This window comes from Erythrolamprus reginae, chromosome 2, assembly GCF_031021105.1.
Source record: "Erythrolamprus reginae isolate rEryReg1 chromosome 2, rEryReg1.hap1, whole genome shotgun sequence".
Classification (NCBI taxonomy): Eukaryota; Metazoa; Chordata; class Lepidosauria; order Squamata; family Dipsadidae; genus Erythrolamprus; species Erythrolamprus reginae.
In genome coordinates, this window is record NC_091951.1 from 354663911 (window position 1) to 354691701 (window position 27791).

The window sequence follows — 27791 nt, forward strand, 5'->3', positions numbered from 1 at the left end:
CCACAACTCCTCCGACCGGATCAAAGTCCGCGTCTGGGATGAAGACGATGACATCAAGTCCCGGGTCAAGCAGCGGCTGAAGAGGGAGTCGGACGACTTTTTGGGCCAGACCATCATTGAAGTCCGGACGCTGAGCGGGGAGATGGACGTCTGGTACAACCTGGGTGAGTCCTTCCTCTCCACTGTGGGGGGAGGAGCCGAGGAGCCTGGTGGGAGAGCAGGGGGGGGGTCCCTTGGGATCGGGGGGGGACACGGGGGAGACACTGAGGAGAGCCAGAGTGCTGCCACACCGAGGCCGCTGGGGGGTCCTTGGCTTTGGGGCCCCTGAGAAGGACGGGGGGGGGGAGTTTGGGGCATGGAGGAAGCACCAATACCCCTCCCCCCCAGCTTGACCAAGGACTCTTTGCTCCCCCAAGCCTTGGGGGGGGGGGGGGGTCAGGAGAGCAGCCAGGCTGGGTGGAGGCAGCGGAAAGAAAAGGGGGGCCCAGAGAATGCAGCCCCCGAAGGCCCCCTTTTCAAACCAGATGGGGTGGTATCTCCAGCCAGAGTGGGGGGTGGAGGAAAGAGTGGACGCCAGACTCCCCCCCCTTAACAGCCCCATAGCCCCCCAGACCTGGGCCACTTTAATGCTTGTGGACTTCCTCCTCCCGTCACGGCCCCTCCCAGGGCAAAGCCAGGAGAGCAAGGGGGGGAGGTTGGATTTGCCCTCCCGGCAAGACCCCTCTAACCTCATGCCAAGGGGGCCACAGGGGCACATCTCCCTGCCCCCCTTCCCCCAGGTCAGCCCATGCTCCACTTCTAGCCCTGACCCCTTGACCCGAAGCCCCGGAAGGGGCAGGGAGTGGCCGGGTGGGGGTCCCTGGCTGGCAGGGGTGAGGACATTGTGTGTGTGGGGGGGTCTTCCTTCTAGAAAAGAGGACGGACAAATCGGCGGTCTCGGGGGCCATCCGGCTGCAGATCAGCGTGGAGATCAAAGGCGAAGAGAAAGTGGCCCCTTACCACGTCCAGTACACCTGCCTCCACGAGGTAGGAGCGGGGGGCCCGGCTGAGCCCTGCTCCCCAGGAGGGGGCCCACATGGGGAGCCCCCTTGGTGAAGACGCTCCCTCCCTTCGTCCCCCTGGGCTTCCAGGAGGCGGGGGGTTCTTGGGGGCTCCTGAAGGGGGCGGGCAATTCCCTTATGTTAATGAGAAGTGCCCCCTCCTCTCAATTGTGGTGGGTTGGGCCCTCTGACCAGTCAGGGGAGACCCTTCCCAGAAAAATCCAAGGATGTGGTCCAGTTTTAAAGTATAAAGTCATGAGCCAGAATGGCCCAGTGGTTAGAAGGCAGCACCGCAGGCTACACCAGCCAACTGCTGGCTGTAGTTCACCAGTTCAAATCTCACCACTGGCTCCAGGTTGACTCAGCCTTCCCTCCTTCTGAGGTGGGTCAAATGAGGACCCCGATTGTTGGGGGCAAGAGGCTGAGAGGGCTAGGAAAGCCCTGGGGAGAAGTAGATGTTGCTTGGAGGTCTTCCAGGTGGAGCCTCACAGGTGAGCAGTCGAGAAGGTGAGGTCTGAGGGAGGAAAGGCAGAGATGTTCTGGGGGGACCCATAGAAGAGAATCTTTATAGCTGAAACAGGGAGGGGGGGGTCCTTGGGGGTCTCGGAGCTTGGCTGTTTTTATCCCGATGCTTTGTGGTACCCAAAACTAGAGATCCTCACTGGAGCTGTTAGTGACTGCCGCCCTCAGACCAGCCCTGTAGAGGTTGCCCAGTTGGGCTCACGGAAGGAAAGCCCCAGGGACCCCCCCCCCCAGGCCCCTCGTGCTCCGATGGCCCAGGCGGAGAGACCGGGAGGGGGCCGTGTTGTGTAGCGAGAGGGAGTCTAGCTGGAAGCTCTCCAGCGTCACCCTTAGCCCCCCCTCTGCCCCCCCTCAGTGCATCTGGGCAAAGCTCAGGAGTGGATGACAGCCGGACCCGCTGGGGGGCCACAGACGCCCCAAAGGTTCGGTGTCAGTCAGTGGCAGGCAAAGCCAGTCGAGGGGCTCCAGGGTCAGCCTAGAAATGGTGGCCAGCTCGGTCAGCCCTGGAGGGAGAAGGGCAGAGGGGTGGGAAGTGGGAGGAGCCACGCCTGGGCCGGGGGGGGGCAGCCAAGGAATGTGCCTGGGGCCCTTCCCTGAGACCCTCTGGGGGGGGGCCTCCTTTCCAGAACCTCTTCCACCACCTAACGGACGTCCAAGGCAACGGCGTGGTGAAGATCCCCGAGGCCAAAGGGGACGACGCCTGGAAGGTCTACTTCGAGGAGATTGGCCAGGAGATCGTGGATGAGTTTGCCATGCGCTACGGGATCGAGTCCATCTACCAAGCCATGACGTGAGTCCCCGGCCACCTCGGCCTCAGTCCTGGATGCCGCCTGCCCCCAGAGGCTTTCCCAGCCTCCCAGGGACAGGCCCAGCCTTGGTGCAGCCAAGCCAGTCTTGGGGGAGGGGGGATTGATCCCCAAACTCTGGAGGGTGGGGAGGTTCTTCAACTCGGCTGCTGTGGGTGAAGGGCCCCCTCCTCGCAGGGTCCCAAATGGTCCTTTGCCCCCAACCCCGGAGCTGCAGGAGATGAGCCCAACTGGGGGGGGGGGGAACTCGGAGCAGCTGGTGCCAGCAACAGGGCCCAGGTTTCCCTCCTCTCTGCTCGGATGCCCAGCAGGGTCTGCAGAGCCCCTTCGTCCCTCTGGGCTGCTCCTGCCATCGTCCAGAAGGAAGGGCCTCCTTTGTGCCTCCTCCCTTCATGCCGTCCTGGAGACGAGAGGGCCAAGAAAAGAAAGCCAGAATCCCCAAAACACGGGCTGGCGGGGGGGGGGGGGGAAGGGGGAGGTGTTGATAAAAACCAGCACAAACCAATGTGAAGAGGGGGGGGGGCTCTTGAAAAGGAATCACCGGGCAGGAAAGGGAGGGAGGGAGGGAGGGAGGGAGCCGGTCCTCCATAGCAGAGCTGGCCCTTCCAGGCGAGGGAGGGCAGGAGTGAGGATGGGGCCCACCCTGGGGTCCCTGTCCTGGGGAGGGTAGAGGTGGGCCCTTGTTAATGTATGGGCAGAGTAATCCTTGTTTACCAAGGTTGTGCACACACAGGATGAGTTCTGAATAACTACTCAGCAACGCACAGATACACCAACTTGAATTAAAGTTTACTTTTGAGAAATAACATCTTCAGATAAACAGTCAAAAGTCCTACACATAATATGTCAGAATAACAATCCAAATATTACCAAGTCTTTCTTACCAGTTGTCTTTGCCATAATCAGTAATCAAGTCTAAACACACTTTAGCTGTAACACATGACTATAATGCAGAGACATTGCAGAGCATAAATACAGTGAGTAGCCAGGGAAAGAGAAACAGAGAGGAATTCCAGAGAGATGAGCTGTGAACTCTAGCTCCCTCTTGTGGCAGTCTGCAACACTTCTGATAAACAGACATAGCTCTGACAAAAGCTATACATATATTAACACACATTGTTGGTTTATATATTGCCAAGTGCCAGCCCAACCGTTATGGACAGAGTCCTAACAGCCCGTCCTGCTTTTGCCTGAGCCCCAGGTGGGAGAAGGTTTGGCTCTGAGGCTCTGGGCTTGGTCTCCCCACCATTGGGAGGAAGGCTGAGGCTGGGGAGGGGGCAGTCAGAGAAGGGGCCCAAGGGCCGGTTTTTTGCTTCTGCACACTGTCCGGTGGGGGGGGGGGATAGAATTGGAGCTGGGGAGGGGCTTGGCTGGAGGGGGTGTCTCACTTCAGAGGTTTCTTTCATTAGTCATAGTGGAATCTGCCAGGGTTGCCACCCACAGGTGTTAGGGCTCTCACTGGCTCTCACTGAGTTTGGGTCGCCTCTGTTAGTCTACTGTATGTGACTATGTTGGGTGTTGCAATACAGAAGCTAACAATGTAAGTTTAAGACTGTACCTTTAAGAGTCATTTGCTGGTTGGCCACAAGAGGGAGCCAATGCTGCTCCTCTTGGGGGAGTTTATACTAGAGAGATTTATATTTGCTGTGTGTATATTTTGCTGTGTGCGATAACCTGGTTTGTAAACCATTATTAGGATTATATGTGCATGATATTGGACTGTGGTAACTACTATTGTTTATTTGCCTATTTGTATATAATAATAATTCATTGACTGACTCACATTGCTGCATTTATTCTGCTTAAAGTTTGTTAAAGGTTTATTATATTACTTAGACATTCTAACAGCCCCCACTGGCTCTGTGGGTCAGGGAGGGGAGGGGGAGGGCCGGGGGGCCCGCTGTGGCTGCTTCTTCTGCCTGACGCCTGTTTCCTCTGCTCTTCCCCCCCCCCCCAGGCATTTTGCGTGTCTCTCGTCCAAGTACATGTGTCCTGGGGTGCCGGCCGTCATGAGCACTTTGCTGGCCAACATCAACGCTTACTACGCCCACACCACGGCCTCCACCCAGGTCTCCGCCTCCGATCGCTTCTCGGCCTCAAACTTTGGGGTGAGTTCCTCCCCTCCCCCTCTCGCCGGCTCAGCCTCGACTGGGTCTCTTTCTGGGGACGGGAGGAAGCCTGGGGGGGGGACGACACACCCATTTTCAGACCCTCCCAAGAAAGAGCAAACCCCCCCCCCTTTTGATGCTTGATGCCTTTACCCCCCCCCCCCCCCCCGACAGAAAGAGCGCTTTGTGAAACTGCTGGACCAGCTGCACAATTCTCTCCGGATTGACCTCTCCATGTACAGGGTAGGTGCCTCGCCTTCTGACCCCTCTCCACTGCCCAGGGTCTGGACAAAGCCTTTCTTGACCTCAGGGCCCGCCCACCCTCTCCAGACCCCGAGCCTCCCAGGGCTCCACTGGCCAGAGTGGGCCTGGACCTGGGCTTTTGGGCTCAAACAGCACCGGGATGGGGTTCTGTCCTGCTGCCTGTTTCTCCGAAGGGTTTGTCCGAAGGGTTTGTCCGAAGGGTTTCCTTGGTTGGGATGGACATGGCTGCTTCCTTTGGTCTGAGCCAGGCAGAACATTTACCTGCACTGTGGAAATGACAGGTGTCCCACCTCCCCCTCCCCCCCACTCTGCCCCCACCTAACCCACCTGTCCTTGGCTTTAATATTTGATTTTAACTTTTTATATTTTAACTGTAAATCACCCAGGGTTACCCTGTGTTTATTTATTTTATTTTATTTTATTTATTTGTTGATTTTAAATAAATATAAAATAATAAAATAATTTGGGCAAGATTGGGTGGGTTCTGGTCTTCTGGAGGCCCTTGATAAAAGGGCCTAAACACATTTCAGCTATAATACATAACTACAACACGGAGAGATTTCAGAGCATAAACAGTGAGTAGCCGGACAGAGAGAAACAGAGAGGGGGGGGGGGACTCAGAGAAATAAGCTATGAACTCTAGCTCCCTCTTATGGCTGTCTGCAACACCTCAGCTAAGCAGATAGAGCTCAAAACAAAACAAAACCAACAGAGCGGCGGAGGGTCCTGGCCTTTTGGGGGCCACCCAGGAGCATCCGGAGGGAAGAGGGGGCTGGCACCCGGCAGGCTCTCCTCCTCCTTCAGGAAAGAAACAGGTCCCCCACCACCGCCAGAGTCCTAAATCAGGCTGGCTCTGAGGCGGGGGAGGGGGGCTGGGTGATCCAGAGTTTCCCCCCTCCCCGGTTTCCAGGGGACAGTGGGACCCAGGCCGTTCTTACTGGATTTGCCACATTAGCAGCCTCTCAGTTTGGTTCTTAATGTGTTGTGAGAATATTGCGTGTTCTCCAGTATTTTCTTTAATGGCCTGGAGGGAGGGGAGGGAGGGGGGGAGGGGAGGGAGGCTGATCCAATTTGCAGATGGCCCAGAAGACGGAAAACATGAGATTCAGAACGATCTCGGCACGTTAGCGCAATAAGCAGCCGACCAGCATGAAATTTCCCCCAGAGAAGAGCGAGCGCTACCGTCCAGCCGCAGGGAAGAGCAGCCTGGCCCAGGAAGGTCCTGCGCACGGACGGTGCCTGCAGAATTGGGGAGGGGGACGTGGGAGGCTGCAAAATGCAGTGTTTCTCTCCCCCTCCCCCGGAAAGAATCGTTCCACTTTATTCTGCTTTGGCCAGTCCCCCCCCCCCTGCGTCCACTTCTGGGAGACCCATTTGGAGAGGGGGGGGGCTGAAAGCTGGAGAGGCTCAAGGAAGGCCAGCAAGGGCTGGTCAGAGGGCCAGAAACTCTGCCCTTTTACGCAGAGGAAGGGCTGCGTGGAGAAGTAGCAGCGGAGGAAGCTGCTCACCGGGGCTTTCAAGGACAGGCCACAACAGGTTGTGTGTTTGTGACAGGGCGCAAGAGCTGGATAGCGTTGTGCGTATAGTCTGGTTATGGAGATGTGGCTTCGGGTATAAAGCTTTTTTTATTTTTTCTCCACCTTAAGATAAGATGAATAAGAACACAACATCAATACTTAACAGGATACATATATAAAATTATCTTACCTAGTAGGGAAAAAAATTAACAGAGCATCTTAAGTTTCCATTTTCATTTAAACTATCATAACTCCAAGAATTAAACTAATTGACAAATAAGAATACAAATTTTATATTTAAAACAGTATAAACCTTAAAACTACTTTAAATTTGTTTTATAATTATCTAATGCTGCCACCATTTCTCTTTTCGTTCCTACCATCCAATTTCTAATTCTTTTACATCACTTTCAAAATAGTGATCTATTTTAACTATTTTTAATTTCAATCCATTCATAAAAATTTCCTCCAAATTTTATAATATTCCAAATCTTCTTTGTCTTAGTAGAACAGAACAGAATAGAATAATATTGGAATGTAGAATAGAATGGAATGGAATAGAATTCAGAATGAATAGAATAGACTAGAATAGAATATAGAATATAGAATAGAATAGAATTCTTTACTGGCCACGTGTGATTGGACACACAAGGGCTTTGTCTCTGGGGCAGATGCTCTCAGTGGACATGAAAGTATCTCAGAGGAAGTCTATTTATTTCATAAAATCCATAATTTTCCGTAACGTCTCTCTATTCAACATCTGTGCATATATAATTCTAGCTGCAGTCACTATATGAATAATTAAATATATTTCTTGTTTATTAAATGTTTCTGGTAAAATACCCCCACCCCGACCCCCACGGCCTTTCCAGCTGGAGCTTCTCCTGGGATATGGGCTCCCTCCTCCTGGGTCAGGGCTGGTGGGCTCCTCCCGGGGGTCTCCAGGCCTTGAAAGGCCCCCTCTGCTCCTGCCGCCCCCAGAACAACTTTCCTGCCAGCAGCCGGGAGCGTCTGCAGGACCTCAAGTCCACGGTGGACCTGCTGACCAGCATCACCTTCTTCCGAATGAAGGTAGGACACCCCCCCCCCACTCAAGGCATCTGGGGGGCTCTGGATCTTTGGAATTTAGTCTCTCAAAGCACAGGCCCTCCCTCTGGGGACTTTGGAAGCTGGGGGGGGAGTACGGAGGGGGGTTTCCTGACCTGGAGGGAGGGAGCTGCCCCCCCCCCTTTCTGCGGCCCCTCTGGAAGGGCAGAAGGCAGGAAAGAGGAGCCCAGCTCTGCCAGGGTGGCTCTGCCTGTGCTCCCCCTGCCCTGGCCAACCCAGGTGCCCCCCTGAGCTCTGCCCTCCCTCTGGAGCAGCCTCCCTTTCCATTTGGGGAGGATGTGCCCCCTCCTCCTCTCTTCTCCCCTATGTCCCGGTGCAGCCTGGCCCCCTCCTCCTCCTCTGAGATGTGACCCCCCCCAAGGCCCCCCTCCCTCCCCCTACACTTAGCGCAGCCTCCCCCTCCTCCATCAGCCTGGACTTTTCTTCATGTCCAGCGGCAGCAACGCTAGCCAGAACCCCCCCCCCCCCGCTGCCCTGGTCAGCCTCCTGCCGCTTCTCTTCCCTGACAGTGGGGGGGGTGAGCTTCCCCCCCCCCCCCCCGGTCCTGGCAGGCTGCCAAGCAGTGGCTTGCCAATTAGTCAAACTCTCATGGAGGCTGGAGGGGAGCTGGACATGGAGGAGGGGGAGGAGGGGGCGGCTGACCACCCGTGAAATTGGAGTTTCTCTCCAATTTCTTTCCTGGGAAGCCTGTGAAACGATTTCTGACAAGCCAAACTCTTCACTCAGCCCTGTCAGGAAGGGGCACAGAGCCTCCGTTGCCCCCGGAACATTCGCATACACCCCCCCCCCCCCCCCCCAGCCTGTCAAGTCTCGGCTTAGTAGGTCAGGCGTCTGGATAGATTGAGCCCCAACCCCTGTGGCCCTCTTCCTCTTCCACTGGGTGAAGAGTCCCCCCACACCCCCCGGAAGGGCTGAGGAGACCAGGTCCTCCCCTGCAGGAGGCGGTGGGCCAGGGGGCTTTCCCCGAGGGCCAAAAGAGGAAGGGTGGGGGATTTGGCAGTGGGTGGAGGGCTGCACTGCAGCCATTGAGATGGCGCCTCCTGCCCTGGTACTCAGGGACCTCCAGGTCCCAGGACTCTATCGTATTATGATGACCCATTTGGAGGGGGGGGGGGCTCCTCCAAGGCAGGGAAGACTTGTTTAGGATGTGACCAAGGGCCTTCAGGGGCTTGAAGGTGCTTAGCATGGAAACCCAGCCCCCCGCAGGCCCCTCCTGGGCCAGAGTCTTGGGGCAGGGCCTTCTGGGGAAGATCCCGGGGGGTCCTGAGCAGCCCAGAGAAGGGAGGCCAGGACGGAGATGGGGACCCAGTGTTGTCGTCCGTCCCCCCACAAAAGGGGGTCCCCTCACCCCAGTCTCCCCCCCCCCCACTCTGCCTGCCCAGGTCCAGGAGCTGCAGAGCCCCCCTCGTGCCAGCCAGGTGGTCAAGGGCTGCGTCAGGGCCTGCCTCAACTCCACCTACGAGTACGTCTTCAACAACTGCCACGAGTTGTACAGCCGGGAGTATCAGGTGGACCCAGTACGTAGCGTGTGTGTGTGTGCTTGTGTGTGTGTGTATTGGGGCAGCGTTGAGGGTCTAATCCCCCACCCGAGTCCCTGAGGTTGGATGAGGACAGTTTATGAGCCCTGGCGGCTGAGTGCGCAGGGGGAAGTCTGCCATTCCACCTCCAGCAGTTCGATCCTGACCAGTTCAACCGCCCGTCCTTCCGAGCTCAGTCGAATGAGGACCCGGACTCTCTAAACCGCTTGGGGGGGGGGGGAGGCTGTAAAGTACTGTGAAGTGGTGTATACTGTATTTTTTGGAATATAAGATGCACCTTAGTTTTCAGGGGGGAAAACAAGGGGCAAAAATTCTCCCTCTGCCTCCCAGCAATTGGCCAAAGAGCAAGTGGCCACATCCTCTCTTTGCTGTGCGTTTCTGTGCCTGAATTGGAGAAATGTCCATGGTGGCCGTATATTAATGCCAGAAAGTTTCCTTAAACGTAGTCACACCAACTCCTCCCAATTATTTGAACAGATCCACTCCAAACATGACCACGTCCGGCTTTAACTCAGCTGCCGTGTCTCAATACTAAACAGGACACGGTTACATTGAGCCTCCTCACATCACACGTTGGTTTTTAAAAGCTTTTTCAGTTTGTTAAGTTGTCTAGAACAAAAATAAAGCAGTCTTTAAAAAAAATAAGTCTAATAATTTGAACATGGTTATTGACTGGCCTCCTAGCAGTTCCACCTGGGAGCAAGGGCTTCACCTGGCCTGACCCTCTCTCTCTGGACCAGCTGTGCATCGGAGGCTGACACGCAACTGCTTCTGCCAATCAGGCTCTGGGCCCCCCTGTTTGCTGCAGGGAGGCCAGTGGCTGGGAGGCAGAGGCCAAGGGGGGGCTGTGGGGGGCCTGCAATCGGTGTATAAGAGGCACCCACCTTTTCACCCTGTTTGGGGGAGTAAAAAGGAGCATCTTCTACTCCGAAAAATACAGGGAGTCTTCGGGACTACGGCTCTTCTCATCCATCCTGGCATAACTGAGGTTGAGGGTCCTCACAAAAGCAAAAGGAAAAGGGGGAGGGGGAGGGAGCTGCTTCCTTATGCAGCAGGTCCTCAAGGGGGGCGTAGGGGAGGGGGCAGCCTTCCTCTGCCCAAATGGGTTTAGTATAGATTGTCTCACAGCCCCCACTGGGAAAGGGGGGGCAGGCTGTGTGTGTGTGTGTATAGGGTGGGGGTAGGTGGGGCAGGGGAGGGGCTGCCTTCCTTGCCTGAGGGCCCTGGGTCTCCCCCAGAACAAAGCACAGGAGCAGCTGCCGCCCGAGGAGCAGGGGCCCAGCGTCAAGAACCTGGACTTCTGGCCCAAGCTCATCACGCTGATCGTCTCCATCGCGGAGGAGGACAAGAACTCTTACGCCCCCGTCCTCAACCAGTAAGGGACGCTCTCCCTCAGCTGGAGCCCTGCCGTCCACCCGCCCGTCCATCTGTCCGTGGCGCTGTCCTTCTGCAGGGCCTCTCTGTTGTCCGTCTGTGTCTGTCTGTCCGTCCGTCTGTGGAACAGTAACTGTGTAGTTGAGATGGCGGCTTCCGCTTAGCGCCCAGCGGAGGGGTGAGAGCGCGTCCTCATTTGGGGCTCCCTCCCCACCTGCATGCCAAGGCCTGAGCCCCCCCCCCCCCCGAGGCTGGGGGTTGCCTGTGGGGGGGCAGGCGGGGGTCGCCTCAGGGCGCTTCTGAGGAGGGCCAGTGCGGAGGGGCGGCTGCTGGGCGGGGAAGCCTCCATGGGGGGGCCCTGATCTCTCCGGGAAGGGAGCCCCTCCCTCGCAGGGACATGGCCAGGAAGTCCTTCCCCCTCTTGACCGCCTCCCCCCACTCCGGGTGCAGGTTCCCGCAAGAACTGGCGGTGGGCAAGATCAGCGCGGAAGTCATGTGGAATCTCTTCGCTCAGGACATGAAGTACGCACTGGAAGGTGAGACCCCCTCCTCACGGCCACGTCTCGTGGGAGAGCTCTGTGGCTTTCCCCCCGGAGCTGTTCACGGAGGGGGGGGCCTTCAAGTAACGAGGAGGAGGAGCATTTTGTCTCAGGGGAGTAACGGAGGAATGACGCCCCTACAGGTAGGCCTCAACTTACGACCGGTCTCCTAGTGGCCATCCAGAGTTACAACCTAGCAGAAAAGGGGGACTTACCCCCATCCCAAGTCCTGACACCTGCGCCCCCTTGTGGCTGAACTTTGGGCGCTCAGCGGTCCAGCCCCATTCGCGCCTGTTTGCCGTCTCCCACAGTCACGTGACCACCTTTTGTGGTGGGTTTGCCACTCCCAGTGTTCAGCAAAGCTGGCGTTTGCTCTTATGGCCACGGCAACAGCATTCATGTGCCACGTAACATCCGCATGGAAAAGACACGGGTCACTTCTGAAGACAGCGGAGTCCACATTTTGCCCAGAGAGCATAGCTGGTTTGAGAAGAGGGGTCCAAGGGGCCGAAGATGTGAGAACTGGACGGCCCTCCCTGAACAGATACGGGGGGGAGGGGTAGTAACCTCACCTCTCTCCCATCTACCACACTGTCCCTCCAGCAGTCCCACGATGGCCGCACACCCATTTGCCCCTCCCAGGTGACCAGAGGACGGAGGTCAACCTCCCGGCGGCCTCAGAAAGGATGCAAAGAACCGGCTCTCTGCAAGGACCCTCGGCCCTTCCACCGGTGCGCCACTTGCACAGCTTCAGTTCCCTTGTGTGCACAAACATGCGTCCCAGCACTGGAATCTTGCGCACACATGTCTCCTTGTGAGATTTTGCTTCCTGGACAGGCACAAAAACCCACGCTGGGACACATGCGCACGCAGGCAAGAGAGACGTTCTCCCTCTAATGCAGTCGGAGCTGAAGAAAAAGGCCCTGGAGGGAAAGAAGCAAAGGGGGCCGGTTGCTGCTCATCTCTCAGGAGAGACCCCTGGGGGAGGGGGGTCTTCTGAGGAGGCTCCCTTATTTATGCCCCCCCCCGTAGGCAGGTAGTCCTCAGTTATGGGTGGGGCAGGCGGAGGTTTGGGGTGTCTGGCGTGTGCACTTGTCCCAGTGGGATTTTGCTTGTGCACATGCGCAGCGCAGAAGCAAAAAAATCACTGAAATCGGCACGCACGCACGCACGCTCATGGGATTCGTGCACGCCAGGCACCGGAAGCTGCGCACGCATGTCCAGTCTTACTGCCAGTGTAGCGGCATCCTCCGTACTGTGTGGGAACCGGCTACTGGGGTGGGGTGATCACTTGACCCGGGGAGGCGGCAACCGAGATGAATAGGATCCCTCTTTGGATCCCGCCACCAGGGAGGCTGCAGCAGTTGCAAGCGGGGGAAGGAAGCGGCCACTCTGTCCAAACACTGGTCATTTGGAACCGTCACTAAAGGAACGGTCGTAAGTGGAGGCCTCCCTGATTTGGAGGGTGGGAAGCGGATCCTGGTTTCAGATTCCGCCCGTCATGTAGGCGGAAGCCACTTCAGGGGGCTGGAGGGGGCTGGGCTGGAAGTGGGAATAACCCCCCCCCCCCCAGGATGACACCCCACGCCTCCTCTCTGGGCCTGCCAGACTTATTTCTCCCCCCCCCTCGAGTGACAGGGAATTCAGAGCTCTGGGTCCTGCGTGGGACCTTCCGCTGGCTGCCTTGGCCCCGCCCCTTGCCCCCCCCCTGACAGCCTGTCCCCTCTCTGCCCCCCCCCCTTCAGAGCATGAGAAGCACCGGCTGTGCAGGAGCGCCGACTACATGAACCTGCACTTCAAGGTGAAGTGGCTCTACAACGAGTACCTGCGCAGTCTGCCAGCCTTCGAGGGCTCCGTGCCCGAGTACCCAGCGTGAGTCTCCCCCCCCCCGGCCCTCCCGGGGTTCCTCTGAGGGAGGGGGGCAGGCTGTTGGGCCTTGGCTATTATTATTATTATTATTATTAATATTAGCAGAGTTTGGCTGGCTTCATTTGCAGTAGATACAGCAGGGCAAGAGATCAACACGTGGCAGGCTAATAATAATAATAATAATAATAATAATAATAATAAAAAATAATATATTAGATTTGCATGCCGCCCCTCTCCGAGGACCTTTTGTCAGCAATGAATGTCCCCTCCTTCCTCAACCTTTACTCACAATTCAATTCAATGTTGTGCATGTACAGAGTGCAGGCAGGGAAGCTGATATTCCGTCCGTGTGGTCAGCATCCCCCCCTTGTCAAACAGCCAATGACAGAAATCCTGTATTGCAACCAGAGTACATGGGGCAGTGGTGGTTTGTTCAGACAATAATACAAGCCAACATAAAGTAAAGGTATTATTTACAGGATATGCAATATCTCCATAATATTACACAGTAATTATAATATAGATATAATATATTCTTTGCACACAGCAGATATAATGTACCATTTAGTATTAGCAGACATCTTGCTCTCTTATTAATGCAGCGTATAGTGCAACCCTAACACATAGTAGGCGCTAAAGCAAGTAGCAGTGGCATAGTATTCTCTTATTCTCTTTATATCAGCATCGTATATTCTCCACACAGTATGTTTCCCACAGCTCTTGTCTGTCTTCACAACTTCTGTATTTTCTCCCACCACCCATTGCTGCCTTGTCTTTCTATTGGAGACCCCACCCACACAGGACGCAGGGCTGACACACAGGCACGTGGGTGAGGGAGCCTTTGGACCGTCCATCCCAGCCGAGCACAAGAGAAGCAGCAGGAACGCAGCAGAGGAGGGTCGGAAGGAGGAAGGAGGGGGGCCAAGGGGGCCAAGGGCCATCTGCTGGGCAGTGGTGTTTATAGGGCTAGCCCTCCTTGATTGGTCATCCGAGGTTGACTCACTGGTCCGTTAATGGCGACTTCACCATGGAGATGTGCTTACAAGACTGGGCAAGCGTGTGGTCAAGTCCCCCCACAGGCCACCCCTTGTCTGGGAGAGTTGGGGGGGGATGCCAGGCCCATTTTGTGGGGCTCCCTTGGCGAGGGAGGGGCAGGAGGAGAGCGGTGCCCAGGACAGGCAGGGGAGGCAGCCGGGGAGGCTTCGGGGGACCCCCTTGGAGCGCTGGCTGGGACTTTGGGACTTCATGCTGGCCATTAGCATGAAGGCTCCTTGTGGGCTGACCACTCATCCCTGCCCTGGGCTGCTTGGGGTCTCCAGCCTCCCCCTCCCCGGCAGTCTTCATGGATCCAAGTGCAAAGGTTCTTGTTTCAGTTGTGTCCTTCCGTCCACTCTCGGAGGGCCTGCCGGGGGACATGGGGGGGGGGGGCTTTTTGCCATCCAGGTGGCCGACCTGCAGCTGCTGACCCTCAGAAGTGAGGCTTTCCAAGGTGGCCTGATTTATTTTGGGTTCATTTGTGTTTATGGCTAGAGTTGGAAGGGGGTCTAGTCCAGCCCCCTGCCAGTGCAGGAGACCCTCCGCCCCTCTGGACAAAGGGCCGTCCAGCCTTTTCCTGAAGGTCTCCAGAGGCCTTGGGGTGCCTGCCCCCTCCCCCCTCCCTCCCTGGCTTTGGGCCCCAGAGGTGCTTCTCCCTCCCCAGAGAGCGGCTGTCACTGGGGGGGGGGGGAGGTTATTTCAGGTTCCTGGAGTAACAGCAGCGGCAGCAGCGTCTCTCACCTCCTTCTCCGGCACCTGGGCGGCACGTTCAAGCAGCCCATAATTAGCACCGCCAGGACAAACTCTGCCTGCCGCTGCGGCCCGTGCGGTCTCAGCTGCTGGGGGGCCTCCTCCCTTTGTTTCCATGGCACACACACACACACACACCCCGAAAGGCTGTGGCTGCTTCTGGGGGCTGTGTGCCTTGGGGCAGGGAGGGGAGGGGAAGGCCAAGGGGGGGCAGCGAGGGCAGAGGGGGATACGGGGGGGGGGGGGCAGGGGGCAAGCTACCTGGGCCCTGGCACCTGCCTGTACCGATTCCTCTCCCAGGAATCCGAGCCCATAACTCCGAGCCCATAACTCCGAGCACTTGCTAAGCGATTGGTCGTAACTGAAAGACTAACCGAGTCTACGGAGAGGGGCGGCATACAAATCCAATAAATTATTATTATTATTATTATTATTATTATTATTATTATTATTATTATTATTATTATTAACTGAGCTTTCAAACGGCCAGCAGCCCAGACCAGGCAGGAGAGGGGAGTCGGGTCACCCACACACCCCACGTGTAGCTTCCCCGGGCTTTTCTCAGGGGGTGGGGGGCCAGCTTCAAGCACGGGAGGCCAGAATGGGAGCCCCCAAAGTGCCCCCCCAGAGGAGGCTGAGGCATCTTGGGGGGCCCCGGAGAGGGGGGGAGGGGGCCCAGCTTGGGGCTGGTCCTGCGCAGAGCGCGGAAGAGCTCACACAAGTGTGTCACCCCCCCACCCCCCCGGCAGGTGGTTCGAGCCCTTCGTGATGCAGTGGCTGGAGGAGAACGAAGAGGTCTCGCTGGAATTCCTGCACGGGGGCCCTGGAGCGCGACAAGAAGGACGGGGTAGGTGGGGGTCCCGGCTCTCCTGCAGGCCCTCCGGGGTGGGAGGGGCAGGCAGGCGGGGCTGCAGCTGCTGAAGGGGAGAAGGGCGTGGCCCCCCTCATCCTAGGCCTGTGGGAGGGAATTGACTGACTGACTGATTGATTTGACTTGATTGATTCATAAGCCGCCCAATGCCTTCCAGACTGGGTGTCGTACAGCAATTTAAAACAATCTAGAAGCCCTAAAAAACAACCATTCACATCCTCCCAGCCGGGCCTAGAGGACCTGGCGCAACAGTCCCAGGCCTGCCGGCTAGACTTATGGTTGGGGGTCACCACAACATGAGGAACTATATTAAGGGGTGAAAGGTTGAGAACCGCCGGTCTAAGTGCTGCTGCTATTCTTGTGGGGGTGCTGGTTGGCCGCCCCCTTGAGCCCTGATGCCCCCCCCACCAGCCCTGCAATCTCATCCCAGGCCTCAGCCAAGCACGAAGGGCCTGGGTCTCCCCCTGCCCCCCTTCTCAGGAGTCAAAGTCTTTCCAGATCACCAAGCCAGGCTGAGCCCCAGCCACCTCCGTGGGACTTGCCCCCCACGTTTTAAGGGGCCCAGCGTGGAGCAGAGTTGCTGAGTGCCTGAACTGCCCTGTGGATGAAGCTCCGGCCCCACCTGAAGGCCCTGGGGGGCTTTCGCCTCTCTAAAAAGGGGCCACAGTGCCCCCACCCTTGCTCGTGAGCAGTCCAGGCTTGGTCGGGTTTGTCCCTTGATGTCCTCCAGTGGCTCTCCGGCCGTCTCTCCTCTAAGGTCACTTCTTTGTGCTCAGGCCTGGTCCTGGCTGGAGCTGACACATTCAGCTGGATTGAAAACGTTCTGTCAATATGTCTGAGCAGTAGGTTCTCCTCGTTTTCCAAAGTTGTGCAGGCACAGAAACATTTAGATTGAAAGGAGTTGTGAATAAACTACTCAGCCACACACAGACACACTTACTTGAACCAAAGTTTACTTTGAGAACTAGCATCTTCAGGTAGACAGTCGAAAGTCCTGCACACAATAAGTCAGAATAACAATCCAGATATTACCAAGTACACAGTCTTTCTTACCAATTTTATTTATTTTTTATTTATCTATTTGATTTCTTTTTACATGTTAGCAATAGCGGCATATTTGCCCCCACAATCTGGGTCCTCAATTGACCCCCCTCGGAAGGAGGGAAGGCTGAGTCAACCTGGAGCCGGTGGTGAGATTTCAACCGCTGACCTGCAGATCTAGGGGTCACCATTAGTGGCCTGCAGTACAGCACTCTCCCCGCTGTGCCACCCCAGCTCTTGGTCACAGTCTGTAAACAAAGACATGAAGCCCAAACACAGGGTCGACGTGGCTCCAGTGCAGAGAGGTTGCAGAGCAAACGCAGAGCAAACGCAGAGCAAACACAGAGCAGATCTGAGCCGCCAGACAGAGAAACCGGGGGATTCAGAGGAAACAAGTTGGGGAAAAGTACGGGCAGAATCACACAATTGGATGGAGAAAAAAGCAGAAAATGAAAAAACCAAACAAAATAAAAGAGGACAATGCAGAAAAGGCAATGTAGAAACAACATTAATTCAAAAGGCACAAGTGTCCATAAACTGCTTGTGTGTATTTATGATGTGTCTATTTTTTGTATGTGTTTTTTGTTTCAAAAAATTCAATTTAAAAAAAAGAAAAGGAAAAAACCAGCCATGAACTCTAGCTCCCTCTTGTGGCGGTCTGAAACACCTGCAGCCAATCTATTGCCAACCCAACCGACACTTTCTGTGTCCGCATTGGCCCTGCTGGCAAAGCTGGGGGGTCCCTGGTTGTGTGAGCCCAGCGTCTCCCAATCCAGGGTTAGTCCGGGTTGCCCTGCCGGAAGGTGACTGCTTCTCTCTCCCCCCGGGGGCCTCAGTTCCAGCAGACGTCCGAGCACGCCCTCTTCTCCTGCTCCGTGGTCGACATCTTCACGCAGCTCAACCAGAGCTTTGAGATCATCAAGAAGCTGGAATGCCCTGACCCGGCCATCGTGGCCCGCTACATGCGGCGTTTCTCCAAGGTACCCCTCCCCCCTCTCTCGCCTTGCCCCCCCCCCCACCTTCCTCCAGGCCAGGCTGGTCCCCCCCCCCACTGCTCCTCGTAGGAAAGCTGAGTGGGGGTCTCCGTCGCTTCTTGCAGACCATCGGGAAGGTGCTGGTGCAGTACGCGGACATCGTCTCCAAGGACTTCCAGGGCTTCTGCTCCAAGGAGAAGGTGGTAAGTGCTGACCCGGCCCAGGCTCCGGCCCCTCCGGCCAGGGTGCAGGTGGCAGCAGGTCTTGGCAAGGGCCTGCAGGACGAGCGACAGCCGGGGCCAAAAGGGACACTGCCAGGGCAGAGCTCTGTGGGCCTCTTCTTCTCTGCTGGAGCTGAGTTGGCCTTTCTCCCTCTGGAGACCCTCGTGGTGGTCCTGCGGCCACAGCAGCCTCCCTGGGAAGAAGGAGGGTTGGGAGGGTTGGGGGCTCTCTGGCCAAGAACAGGCTGGAACTGGACATGGGTCACGCTCTTCTCCTTAGTCGGTGGAGGCAGGCAGGGTTCCCTGGGGTCCCATTTCTTGGGGGTCGAGGGAAAAGGAGGGTCAGTGGGACACAGAATGCTGGACTCGAGGGACTTTGGCCTGGTTCAGCATGGCTCCTCTGAGGTTCTTGCGTTCTCCCTTTCCCAAAAGACTGGAGCCAGAAGTGACCAGTGGAACGGGATCCTTCCTGGGTCAGGAAAGGAAGAACATTTTTTAGCGCAAGGGGCAGTTGAGTTTTGGAGGCTCATGCGAAGTGCTGGCACCAGCAGGCCTGGGGGCCGATGCAAGTGTCCAGCTGGTGCAGAGGTTGGGAATCAATCGATGTCTTGCCCCACAGTCTGTAGAAGGCCTGGGGCGGATGGGGACTTCAGGGGGGAGCGGATGAGGATGCACAAAGCATTCTTTCTTCGAGGGGTTCAAGGCCATCCTAGGCCCACCCACCTGGGAGGAAGTGGAAGGAGTGGGGAATGTGAACCTTTGTGGGTGGGGGGGGGGACAAGGGAAGTGAACTTTCAGCTGGGTGGGAAACTCGGAACCAGGCTTCCCAGTGGGGGGGCCAGGAGGGCTCCAGAAATAAATAGGAACTTTGGGGAGCAGTTGGGCTTCGTGGCCGCCCCAGATGGCTGTGGGGAAGTGGGGGGGGGGCTGTGTTCCCTCCCCCTGCTTGGCACCTGATGGCATTTTCTTTCCCTCCCTCCCCCCCCCCCTCAGCCCTGCATTCTGATGAACAACGTCCAGCAGCTGAGGGTGCAGTTGGAGAAGATGTTTGAGGCGATGGGGGCCAAAGAGGTCAGTCCCAGGCCGGAGTGGGAGGTGGGGGGAGGTTTGAGGTCGAAAGCTGGGAGTCTTTGGAAGAGGCTGGGGGGGGGGGGCTGTTGGGGGAGGGAGGGGACCAGGTTGAGAAGTCGTTGCAGGAGGCCAGAGAGGAAACGTGGATAACCGTCCGCCTCTCCCAAAGGGAGCTTCCCAGCCGCCTTGGGTGGCCCCGCGTGCAGCCGACCTGGGGCCCCTCTCCCTTGGGGGCCCCCTCCTCCTGCAGGGCTTGGAAGAGCTGCCTTGTCTGACCCACAACTGCTCGGCCTTAGGGAGGCCAGACCTAGAGGGCTGCACTGTGGCAAGGAGGTTGGGACACTAGAGCAGGGTTTCCCAACATCGGCCACTGGAAGGTATCTGGACTTCAACTCCCAGAATCAAATGCTGGCTGGGGACTTCTGGGATTGGAAGTCCAGATATCTTCCAGTGGCCGAGGTTGGGAAGCCCTGCTCTAGAGGAAGGGCAGAGAAGAGCCAGCGAGAGGGCGAGGGGCTCCACGCTTGCAGGACCCGGGCAAAAGAAGGACCAGGGGAGGCAGGAGAGGCGCCTCCCAAGACTTGAGGGGCTGCTACAGAGAGGGGGAGGGGGGCCAGGCTGCTCTCCAAGGCACCCGAAGGCCAGACAAGGGACAAGGGATGGGAACTGACCAAGGAGAGATTCAACCTGGAGATTAGGAGGAACAGTGAGGACGGTCAAGCGATGGAAGAGAAGTTGGGGGACCTTCATCCCTGGAGACTTTCACCAAGAGGCTGCACTGCCACCTGCTTGGGAGGAGGTTGGACTAGGTGACCTCCAGGGCCCCTTCCAACCCTGTTAATCTGATCCGGCCTGACCTTTCCCTTGAGCCCCACTAGGAAGATGGCGGGCAGGGGGGCTCAAGGCTCCCACGGGCTCTTGCGTCCACAGGGGCCCCTGAAGAGATAGTGGAAGGAAGGGCTCCGTAACGAGGCGGGCAGCAACAGGGCGGGAGGGGGCTGTGGGGGGCCGGCCCCTGTTGGGCTTTGCCAGTGAGAGAGAGAAAGAGGCCAGAGCTGTGTGGGTGGGGCACCTGGAGAGCATCCACCCCCCCTGCCTTGGGCACGAGGCCAGCTGGGCACCTCGGTCTTCCTCCCGGCGTCTGTGGGCTTTTTGGTGTTTCTGGACAAGAGTGGGAGGCCAGAGGGGGCGACTGTCAGCCCCCCGCCCCACTCAGCCCTTGGAAGAAGGTGGCTGGGACAAGCCCCTCCTGCCCAGGAAACTGCCAGGACTCGAGGCTGACGGACAGTTTGGATCAAGACTCTGCAGGTGACAGGAAGTCTCTGCGTGGCCCCTTAGGCTGCCAACTGCCCCCCTGCCCCCCTCCTGCCCCCCAGTTCTAGGCAAGGGTGGGGCTTGTCCTCCTGCTCAGGGATAATTGGGGGGAGAGTTCCCTTCCTCTCTCCTGGCATCCCGTCGTTCCCCCCCCCCCTATTGAGGGGACCCCGTGCAGTCAGCCCCTCGTTCTTGGGCCTCAGCCACACACGCACACACACCCCGTCAGCAAGAGGGCCTGCGTGCTCCTGGGCAGCCTGGCACCCCCAGCCCCCTCCCGGAAGAAGCCCCAGCGTGTCCGGCCCCTCCCTGCCCTCCTCAGAGTGGGCAGGGGTCCCCTCTCCGTGCCCGGCTGCTGGTGGGGCCAGGCAAGCAAGGCCCAGGCTGCCTTTGTACCACAAGGCCCAAGTTCACCACCCACCCCAGGGCTTGTTCTGGGTCAGGTGGGGGGGGCCCTTGTGGCTGATCCATTCCGAAGACCCCAGGCCTTGGTGGGGCTCCAGCCTGGGGGGTGGCTTGGCCAGTCCTGCTCTGAAAGGCAGGAGACCCCTGCGAGGATGGAGGGGGGGATGAGAGCTCGGGAGGGGGGGTCGGGAGGGGGGCATCATTGAGACGGGCTGTATTGTCTCTCTCCCCCCACCTCCACCCCCCCCAGCCTTGCCTGCACTCCCTGTCCGAGCAGTGGCCGAGAGTCTTAGCAGTGCTGGACCCAATGCCCCACTGCCCTCTTCCCCGGCTCAGCCTGCCTCCTCTCCCTGCAGCTGGACCCCGAGGCCAGTGACGCCCTGAAGGAGCTGCAGGTGACGCTGAACAACGTCCTGGACGAGCTCAGCACCACCTTCGGAAACAGGTGGGAACCCCCTCCCCTCCAAGCCCCCCACCCCCACCCCTCCGTCTGGCCTGGCAGGAGGAGGGGAAGCAGAGCCCCCCCAAGAGCCCCCTCCCCGGTCCTCTCTTGCTGTTCTCGCATCTGTTGCGCACGAAAGGCTCTGCGTTTGGCTCTCGGAGCATGGGGGAGTTTGGCTTCTCGGGGGCAAAATCCATCTGGGTTTCTTGGGGGTTGGAGAGAAAGGGGTCACGGCGGGGTGACCAGCTGTAGGGGGCTGGGGGCTCGTCTGGAGAGACCCACCGTTGCCCACGGGTGTTTCTGCCACCACGGAGCCCACCTGACATCACGCTGCACTGTGGCACATGGGGTGAAACACAGAAGACGGCTGCCTTCCTGCAGGCTTGGATGCCCCCCTTGACCCCCTGCCTGCCCTGCCCTGCCAGCGACCGGACCTCCCTCCCTCCCTCCCTCCCTCCTGCAGCGCCTGGACCTCAAGCGGCCTTAACGGTCTTGGGATCCGGTGTCTTAGCCACTAGTTAGAGGATGAGGAGTAAAAGTGTATTATCCCTGCACAATGGGAAAGGTGGAGGTGGAGGATGGCCAGCTAACAGTCCAGAGAGCGGGTCAGGGCTCCAAATAACCAGTACGTTAAGTGTATGAATATTATTGACCTCAGGCAGCCACAGTTCCGGTCACTCACACATGCAGCAGTCAATATTCCCCATACATAGACAACGCACGCCTCAATCAATACATGCACAGACCAACATTGGAGCGCATAGTCCTTACTACACACAGTAGTCCTTGCAATAGTCCTATAGACCAGTGTTTCCCAACCTTGGCCACTTGAAGATATTTGGACGTCAAGTCCCAGAACACCACTGAGCCTCCGTGAGTGGTCAGCCGTGGTCCCTCTGAGGGTTGGGGGCTGGGAGGTTATTGCCCCCCCAGACTCAGACAGGGGGGGTCCAGGCGGCTGCAGGGGCCTTGGCGTGGCAGAAGACCCCGCCCTCCTGGGAGAAGGAAAGAGGGCCACGGGGAGATCCCCCGGCTGTCCTGGGAGTGACGCTTCCCCTCTCGGCCTCAGTTTCCAGCCCCGCATCGAGGAGTGCGTGAAGCAGATGTCGGAGATCCTGGCCCAGGTGAAGGGGGCCGGGAACAGTGGGCCCAACACCGCCGCCCAAGACGCAGACAACGTCCTCAGGCCCCTGATGGACTTCCTGGACGGAAAGTAAGGACCCGGGCGGGGGCCTCTCCCCCAGGGGACCCTCAGTGGGGGGATCCAGACACACCTGGCTAGCAGGGGGGGCTTGGGGGGCTCTTCCCCCTCCCTCCGTGGCAGCCTTCTCTGGGGGGGGGGTGCCTGGGAGTGGGACCAGGGGAAAGGCGGTGGGAGACTGGCCAACCTCCCCAACCCCAGATTCTAAGGGACCGGGAGGGGGCTCTGCTCTGGTGGGCGAAAGCATGGTGGGGGGGTCTGCTCACCTCCCCCTCCACACACACCCCAGCTCTTTCCTCCCCATGTGCACCCCCTGAAGCCCCCGTGGGACCCTGCCCCCCTGCCCCCCCTGACTCATGGGCAGTGGCTGAGTGCTGAGGTTGCCCCCCCTCCCCCCCCACAGCCTGACCCTCTTTGCCAACGTGTGTGAGAAGACGGTGCTGAAGCGGCTGCTGAAAGACCTCTGGCGGGTGGTGATGGAGACCCTGGAGAGGCTGATTGTGCTGCCCCCCCTCACGGACCACACGGTGAGCCCCCCCGCCTCCCCCCTCCTTCTCCCGGTTGGGCTCTGGGGAGGGGGGGCTGTGGGGCCAGAGGGAGGCGCCAGGGGCGGCTCTGACCCACTGAGAGCCTCCGCAGGGCCAGCTGACTGTAGGGCCTTTCCAGTGGGGCCCTTGGGGGGACACTGCAGCTCCCATTGAGGCTGAATTGGGGGGGGCAGCTGGAAGCCCCTCTTCTTCCACTTGGGGTCTCTTCCTGAGCTTCAAAATCTTTGCCTTCCCCCCAAAGCCTCCACTTTAACAAGTCCGACACTCCAGCCGTAGCCGCAAGGGCGAATCTAGGGGGCGCGTTGTCCAGCCCGGCTCCTCTGCGCATGGGCTCACCCCTCCCGCCCCCCAGCTGGGTTTTGTATATCGCCTGCGCATGGGTGCAGGGAGGCGCATGTCCATGCGTGAGGGAGTGGGGGGGGTCATGCACGCCTGCAGGGGAGGGTGGGGGGCCGTGGGGGCCTCACCTCCCCCACATTGCCCATTTTGGTCCCAGGAGGCTGCAGGGAGGTGGGGTGTGTGGGGAGAACATGGGGGGTGACATGTTTTGAGGAAGAAAACCTCCTTGGTTACATACACTGCTCAAAAGACCCCAAGGGGACCCTCCCTGAATGGATGAAATAGTCTCGTTGAATTCTCTTTGTTCCGAACAAACTGGGACGGACGGTCCATCCGTGTGGCTTCCCCACTGGACAGTTGGATTCCACAGACGTTTGATGGACTTGGAGTTCTATTGGGTTTATGTCTTTTGAGCAGCACAGGAAAAATAGAAATCATAAATGTTATAATTGTAATTAGATAATTATAGAAATGGAAAGAACTCTGGGGAACTGCCCCCTGGCGCAATGGGGAAAGTCCATTGGTCAAAGCTGGAAAGCACAGACGCTGCTTCTTCCTCCCTCTGCTCTTGGGCCACCAAGGGAACCGGAGCCCTTCCCATCGCTGGGCCTGGTGCGGGCAGGGTGGCAGGGGCCCCTTTGCCAGGGCCTGGAGGGTTGGGGGGGTGGGGGGCAATTCCTGGAGAGATTTGGTGGGGGGGAAGACGTGGCTGCCCCCAGACTTTGGTTCCCCCCCCAGAAGGTCCTGGACCGAACGGTGGTTCCTGGTTTCCGGCAACTGGGACGTGTGTGTGGGAGTCTGTTGGGGCAACCGGCATCCGGTGAGGGGTCCTCGTAGCCAGGACGGGGGTCGCGCTTCTCTCTGGAGTGTCCAACCCTTCTCCTTCCTCTTCTTCTTCCTCGCCAGGGGACCCAGCTGATTTTCAGTGCTGCCAAAGAACTGGGCCACTTGTCCAAGCTGAAGGTATCCGGTGGTATCCCTCCCCTCCCCATCCAAGCCCCAAATGAGGCCCCTGAACGGCCCCTGCCACAAATTGAGGAAATTGAGGGGGGCCATTTCTTGGTCGCTCCAGCCCAGTCAGGGGGAACCTATGGCACGGGGGCCCCAGGTGGCACGCGGACCCATATCGGCTGCCACACGAGCCGTTGCCCAGCTCAGCTCCACCGTCCATGTGGGTGCCGGCCAGCTGATGTTCGGCTCATACGAAGGCTTGAGGGGGGGGGGCGTTTGTGGCTTCCAGAGGGCCTCCAAGGGGGGTGGGGGCAGGGCGTTTGTGCCCCCTCCAGGCTCCAGGGAAGCCTCTAGAGCCTGGGGAAACCGGCCAGTTCTGGCCTCCCGGGAGAGGGGGAGGCCGTTTCCCCCCCCAGGCATTGAATTATGGGTGCACAACAGCATGCGCACACGCTCACTTTTGGCCCCCATGGAGGTAAAAGGTTCTGTGTCCCTGGTGTGTGTCCTCTCTTTCCGCAGCCCCCCCCGCCCACTGTGCCTGGGGGTCTGGAGGAAGGAGACCCCTCCCAGCCGCTGCTTGTGCTGCTTGTCCTGTGGCCAGTGGCCGCTGCTCCTCCCCCTCCCCTTTCCCAGCTCCTTTGTTGCATCATCTGTCCCACCCCCAAAAATCCCCCTCCCCACTCACCCTGCGGGTCCTCCCCCTTTCAGGATCACATGGTCCGGGAGGAGACGCGCAACCTCAGCCCCAAGCAGTGCGACGTGCTGGAACTGGCGCTGGACACCATTAAAGTGAGTCCCCCCCTCCCCTCCCCAAACACCCCCCCCATCGGCAGCCACAAGCAGGAAGTGGGAGGGGGACCAGGGGGGATGGAGCAGCCTTGAACCAAAGCAGGTAGCGGCCAAAGACCGGCCTAAATCGGGCCAGAGGCTGCCGGTCACCCCGTTCCAAAGGCTTCCTGGGATCGAAGTGGGAACAGGAGGGGTCTCGCTACCCTCATCATCTTCAGAGTTGCCTCCCTTGGCAAAGAGGGGGGAGGGGTCTGCCAGCAGGGAACTGAATTGGGGAGGGGGGGGTCTGAAACAGCCAAGGGAAGCGTGGACTCCCACAGAGACCTTGGTGGCCCCTACGTGGCAGCCGTGGGGTGGGGGTGGGGGGCAAGATGCCTCCCAGGCTTTGTTCCATCCGTGACCCTCCTCGTCTGCCCCCCCTCCCACAGCAATACTTCCATGCGGGGGGCAACGGGCTGAAGAAGGCCTTCCTGGAGAAGAGCCCGGAGCTCCAGGCCCTGCGCTACGCACTCTCCCTCTACACCCAGACCACCGACACCCTCATCAAGACCTTCGTCCAGACACAGACGGCACAAGGTGCGGGGGAGGGGCACAGGGGGGGCAGGTTGGTGCGCTGGGACCCCCCTCACACATACACCTGGGAACAGCTTCCCAGAGCACCTGGGCCCCCAGACGCCTTCGGACACTGTGGGGAGGCCCAGGTGGGGCTGCATTGGGGCGAAGGGTCCTGTCGAGGGGTGGAACAGTGGACATGAAACAGAAGAGACTCTTGTCAAGGACCATGAGGTGCAACACTTAATGATTGACAGAGGGGTCAGAGAAGCAATCTGGAAACAATATTAATAAAAATCTCAAGGATATAAGCCACACAGTCCTGCGTGGGAGGAGGTGGGCTCCGTTCAGGGCCACCAGCACGGGACCCCTCCCACAGGGACCTGGCTGTGGAGTGCAGGAGGCAGGGGAGCATGGGTCTTCCAAGCACAACGCCAGCCTAAGCCCTGGGCGGGGGTGGGGGGAGCAGGGACCTACCATTGAGACCCCCCCCCCACCCAATGCTCCCTCAGGCGGGGGGGGCAGCCTCTCCCAATCACCCCCACCTGCCACTTGAGGAAGGAGACAGGGCAAACAGCCCCCCACCCTTCCCAGGACAGCCGTGCCAATGGCGGTCCCTCCCCCCCAGGCTCCGGCACAGAGGGCCCCGTGGGCGAAGTCTCCATCCAGGTGGACCTCTACACGCACCCGGGCAGCGGGGAGCACAAGGTCACCGTGAAAGGTAATGGGCAGCTGGCATCTCGGCCTCCTTGGCCACCGCGGGGGGCTTGGCCACCGGCAGGATGAGTCGGGGATGTTCTGTGCACGACCCTCAGATCAAAACCCCCCACTCAAAAATCCTTTATTTTATGAATAAATCAAACTCTTTATGGATAAAATCACACACAGCAAAAAGCAGATTTGAGCCGCAAGGAAAAGGGAGTTTTGTTCTCTGTCCGGAGCACCAGCAGAGTCTGGGGAAGGGGCCAAGCTCGGCCTCACTGGGATTCCGTAGAGAGCAAAGTCCACTTACCACTCAAGCGGCTATGAATTGGCCCTCGAGCACAGAGCGTCTTTGACTGAGGCAGAAACCAAGGTCCAGCCACACACACACACACACACACACAGCATCACATCTCTCCCGCTCCCAATTTCCAAAATCCTTTCGCTCCCCAAAGAGGGTCAGGCTGCCCACTGATACCTTTTACTCCCCCCCCTGTCCTCGCAGTGGTGGCCGCCAATGACCTGAAGTGGCAGACCAGCGGCATGTTCCGGCCCTTCGTGGAGGTCACCATGATTGGGCCGCACCAAAGCGACAAGAAGCGCAAGTTCACCACCAAGTCCAAGAGCAACAACTGGGCCCCCAAGTACAACGAGACCTTCCACTTGTAAGTCCCCCCTGGCCTCTCTCCTGGGGGGCGGGGGAGAGACACTGGGTGGGTGGGGGTCTTTGCCACGCCCTGCTCTGCCCCCCAGTGCCCTGATCCTCCTTCCCAGCCAGGCCTCCCCGCCCACTCCGCCACCCTCCCTCCTTTCGGTCTCCTCGGGGTCTCCTTCCCTCCTGGACGGGAGCGGCTTCTCTACTGAAGGAAGGAGGGAAGGGCCAGGAGGGGGCCCCTCTCCCCCCCAGCTGACCCCCCCCTCTTCCTTCCTGCTCCCCCCCCCCCTTGCAGCGTCCTGGGCAACGAGGACGGTCCGGACGCCTACGAGCTGCAGGTGTGCCTGAAGGACTACTGCTTTGCGCGGGAGGACCGGGTGCTGGGCCTGGCGGTGCTGCAGCTGCGGGAGGTGGCGGAGAAGGGCAGCTGCGCCTGTGCCTGCCCGCTGGGACGCCGGATCCACATGGACGAGACGGGCATGACCGTCCTGCGCATCCTCTCGCAACGGACCAACGACGAGGTGGCCAAGGAGTTCGTCAAGCTCAAGTCCGAGTCCCGCTCCCCGGAAGAAGGGAGATGATGCCGGCCTCCCCCCGCCCAGGACTGCCCGGGACAGACACACACGCGGGGGGGCGGGGTTCCCCCATGGAGCCTTCCTCGCCAAGGAGCCTTCCTCTGGGGTGGGGTGGGGGGCCTGGGGGGTTAAGGAGCGGGGGCAACAGGCGCCCACCAGGGGAAGGCTCGGGGGATGCAAGACCCAGCCCCACATCCCCTCCCTCCACTCGGACAGGGGAGGGGCTCGCCAGCCAGCCCAGCTGAGCCTTGACCCGGCAGTGAGGAGGGTCTCCTCGGGGTCTGGGGAGGGTGCGTGCCTGGAGCCTCGTCCATGGGGCCCGAGGGGGAGGGGCCTTGCCTGGTGCAAGCTCTGCTGCCGCCCTCCAGTGGGGGCGAGAGGAGGGGGCTTCCCCTCCCCCTCCTGACCTTGTACAGCTTCTCGGCCTTTCTTGGACGCTTCCAGAAGCTGCTTCGCTGTCGTGGGTGCTGCGCGTGATACGAAAATGCTGTTTTAACCCCTCCCCCTTTGAATGTGCCACTGTTGCGGGAAGTGTAGCCTTCAATAAAGGACTGTTAGCAGCATTCGCACCTGTGGCCTCTGGCTGGACTTCCCCACCCCCCTGCGGCTGGGACATTGTGGGCATTGAGGGACGTCACCCCAAAGCCCCCTGGCACAGCAGCTGCAGGGGG

General features: G+C 58.8%; 1 protein-coding gene across 1 annotated transcript; it reads left to right on the forward strand.

The window, feature by feature from the left end:
- Positions 1–27683, forward strand: LOC139162839 (protein unc-13 homolog B-like). The gene is given in 24 exon segments (XM_070743675.1): positions 1–164; positions 911–1026; positions 2189–2352; positions 4326–4476; positions 4651–4719; positions 7239–7328; positions 8747–8881; positions 10141–10277; positions 10727–10812; positions 12561–12687; positions 15219–15285; positions 15287–15316; positions 17218–17361; positions 17481–17558; positions 18570–18647; positions 20723–20811; positions 21878–22021; positions 22413–22536; positions 23803–23859; positions 24556–24636; positions 25065–25212; positions 25817–25909; positions 26396–26555; positions 26841–27683. Coding segments are annotated over 24 exon segments (2676 nt in total). The 5' UTR covers positions 1–142; the 3' UTR covers positions 27127–27683.
- The last annotated feature ends 108 nt before the right edge of the window (positions 27684–27791 follow it).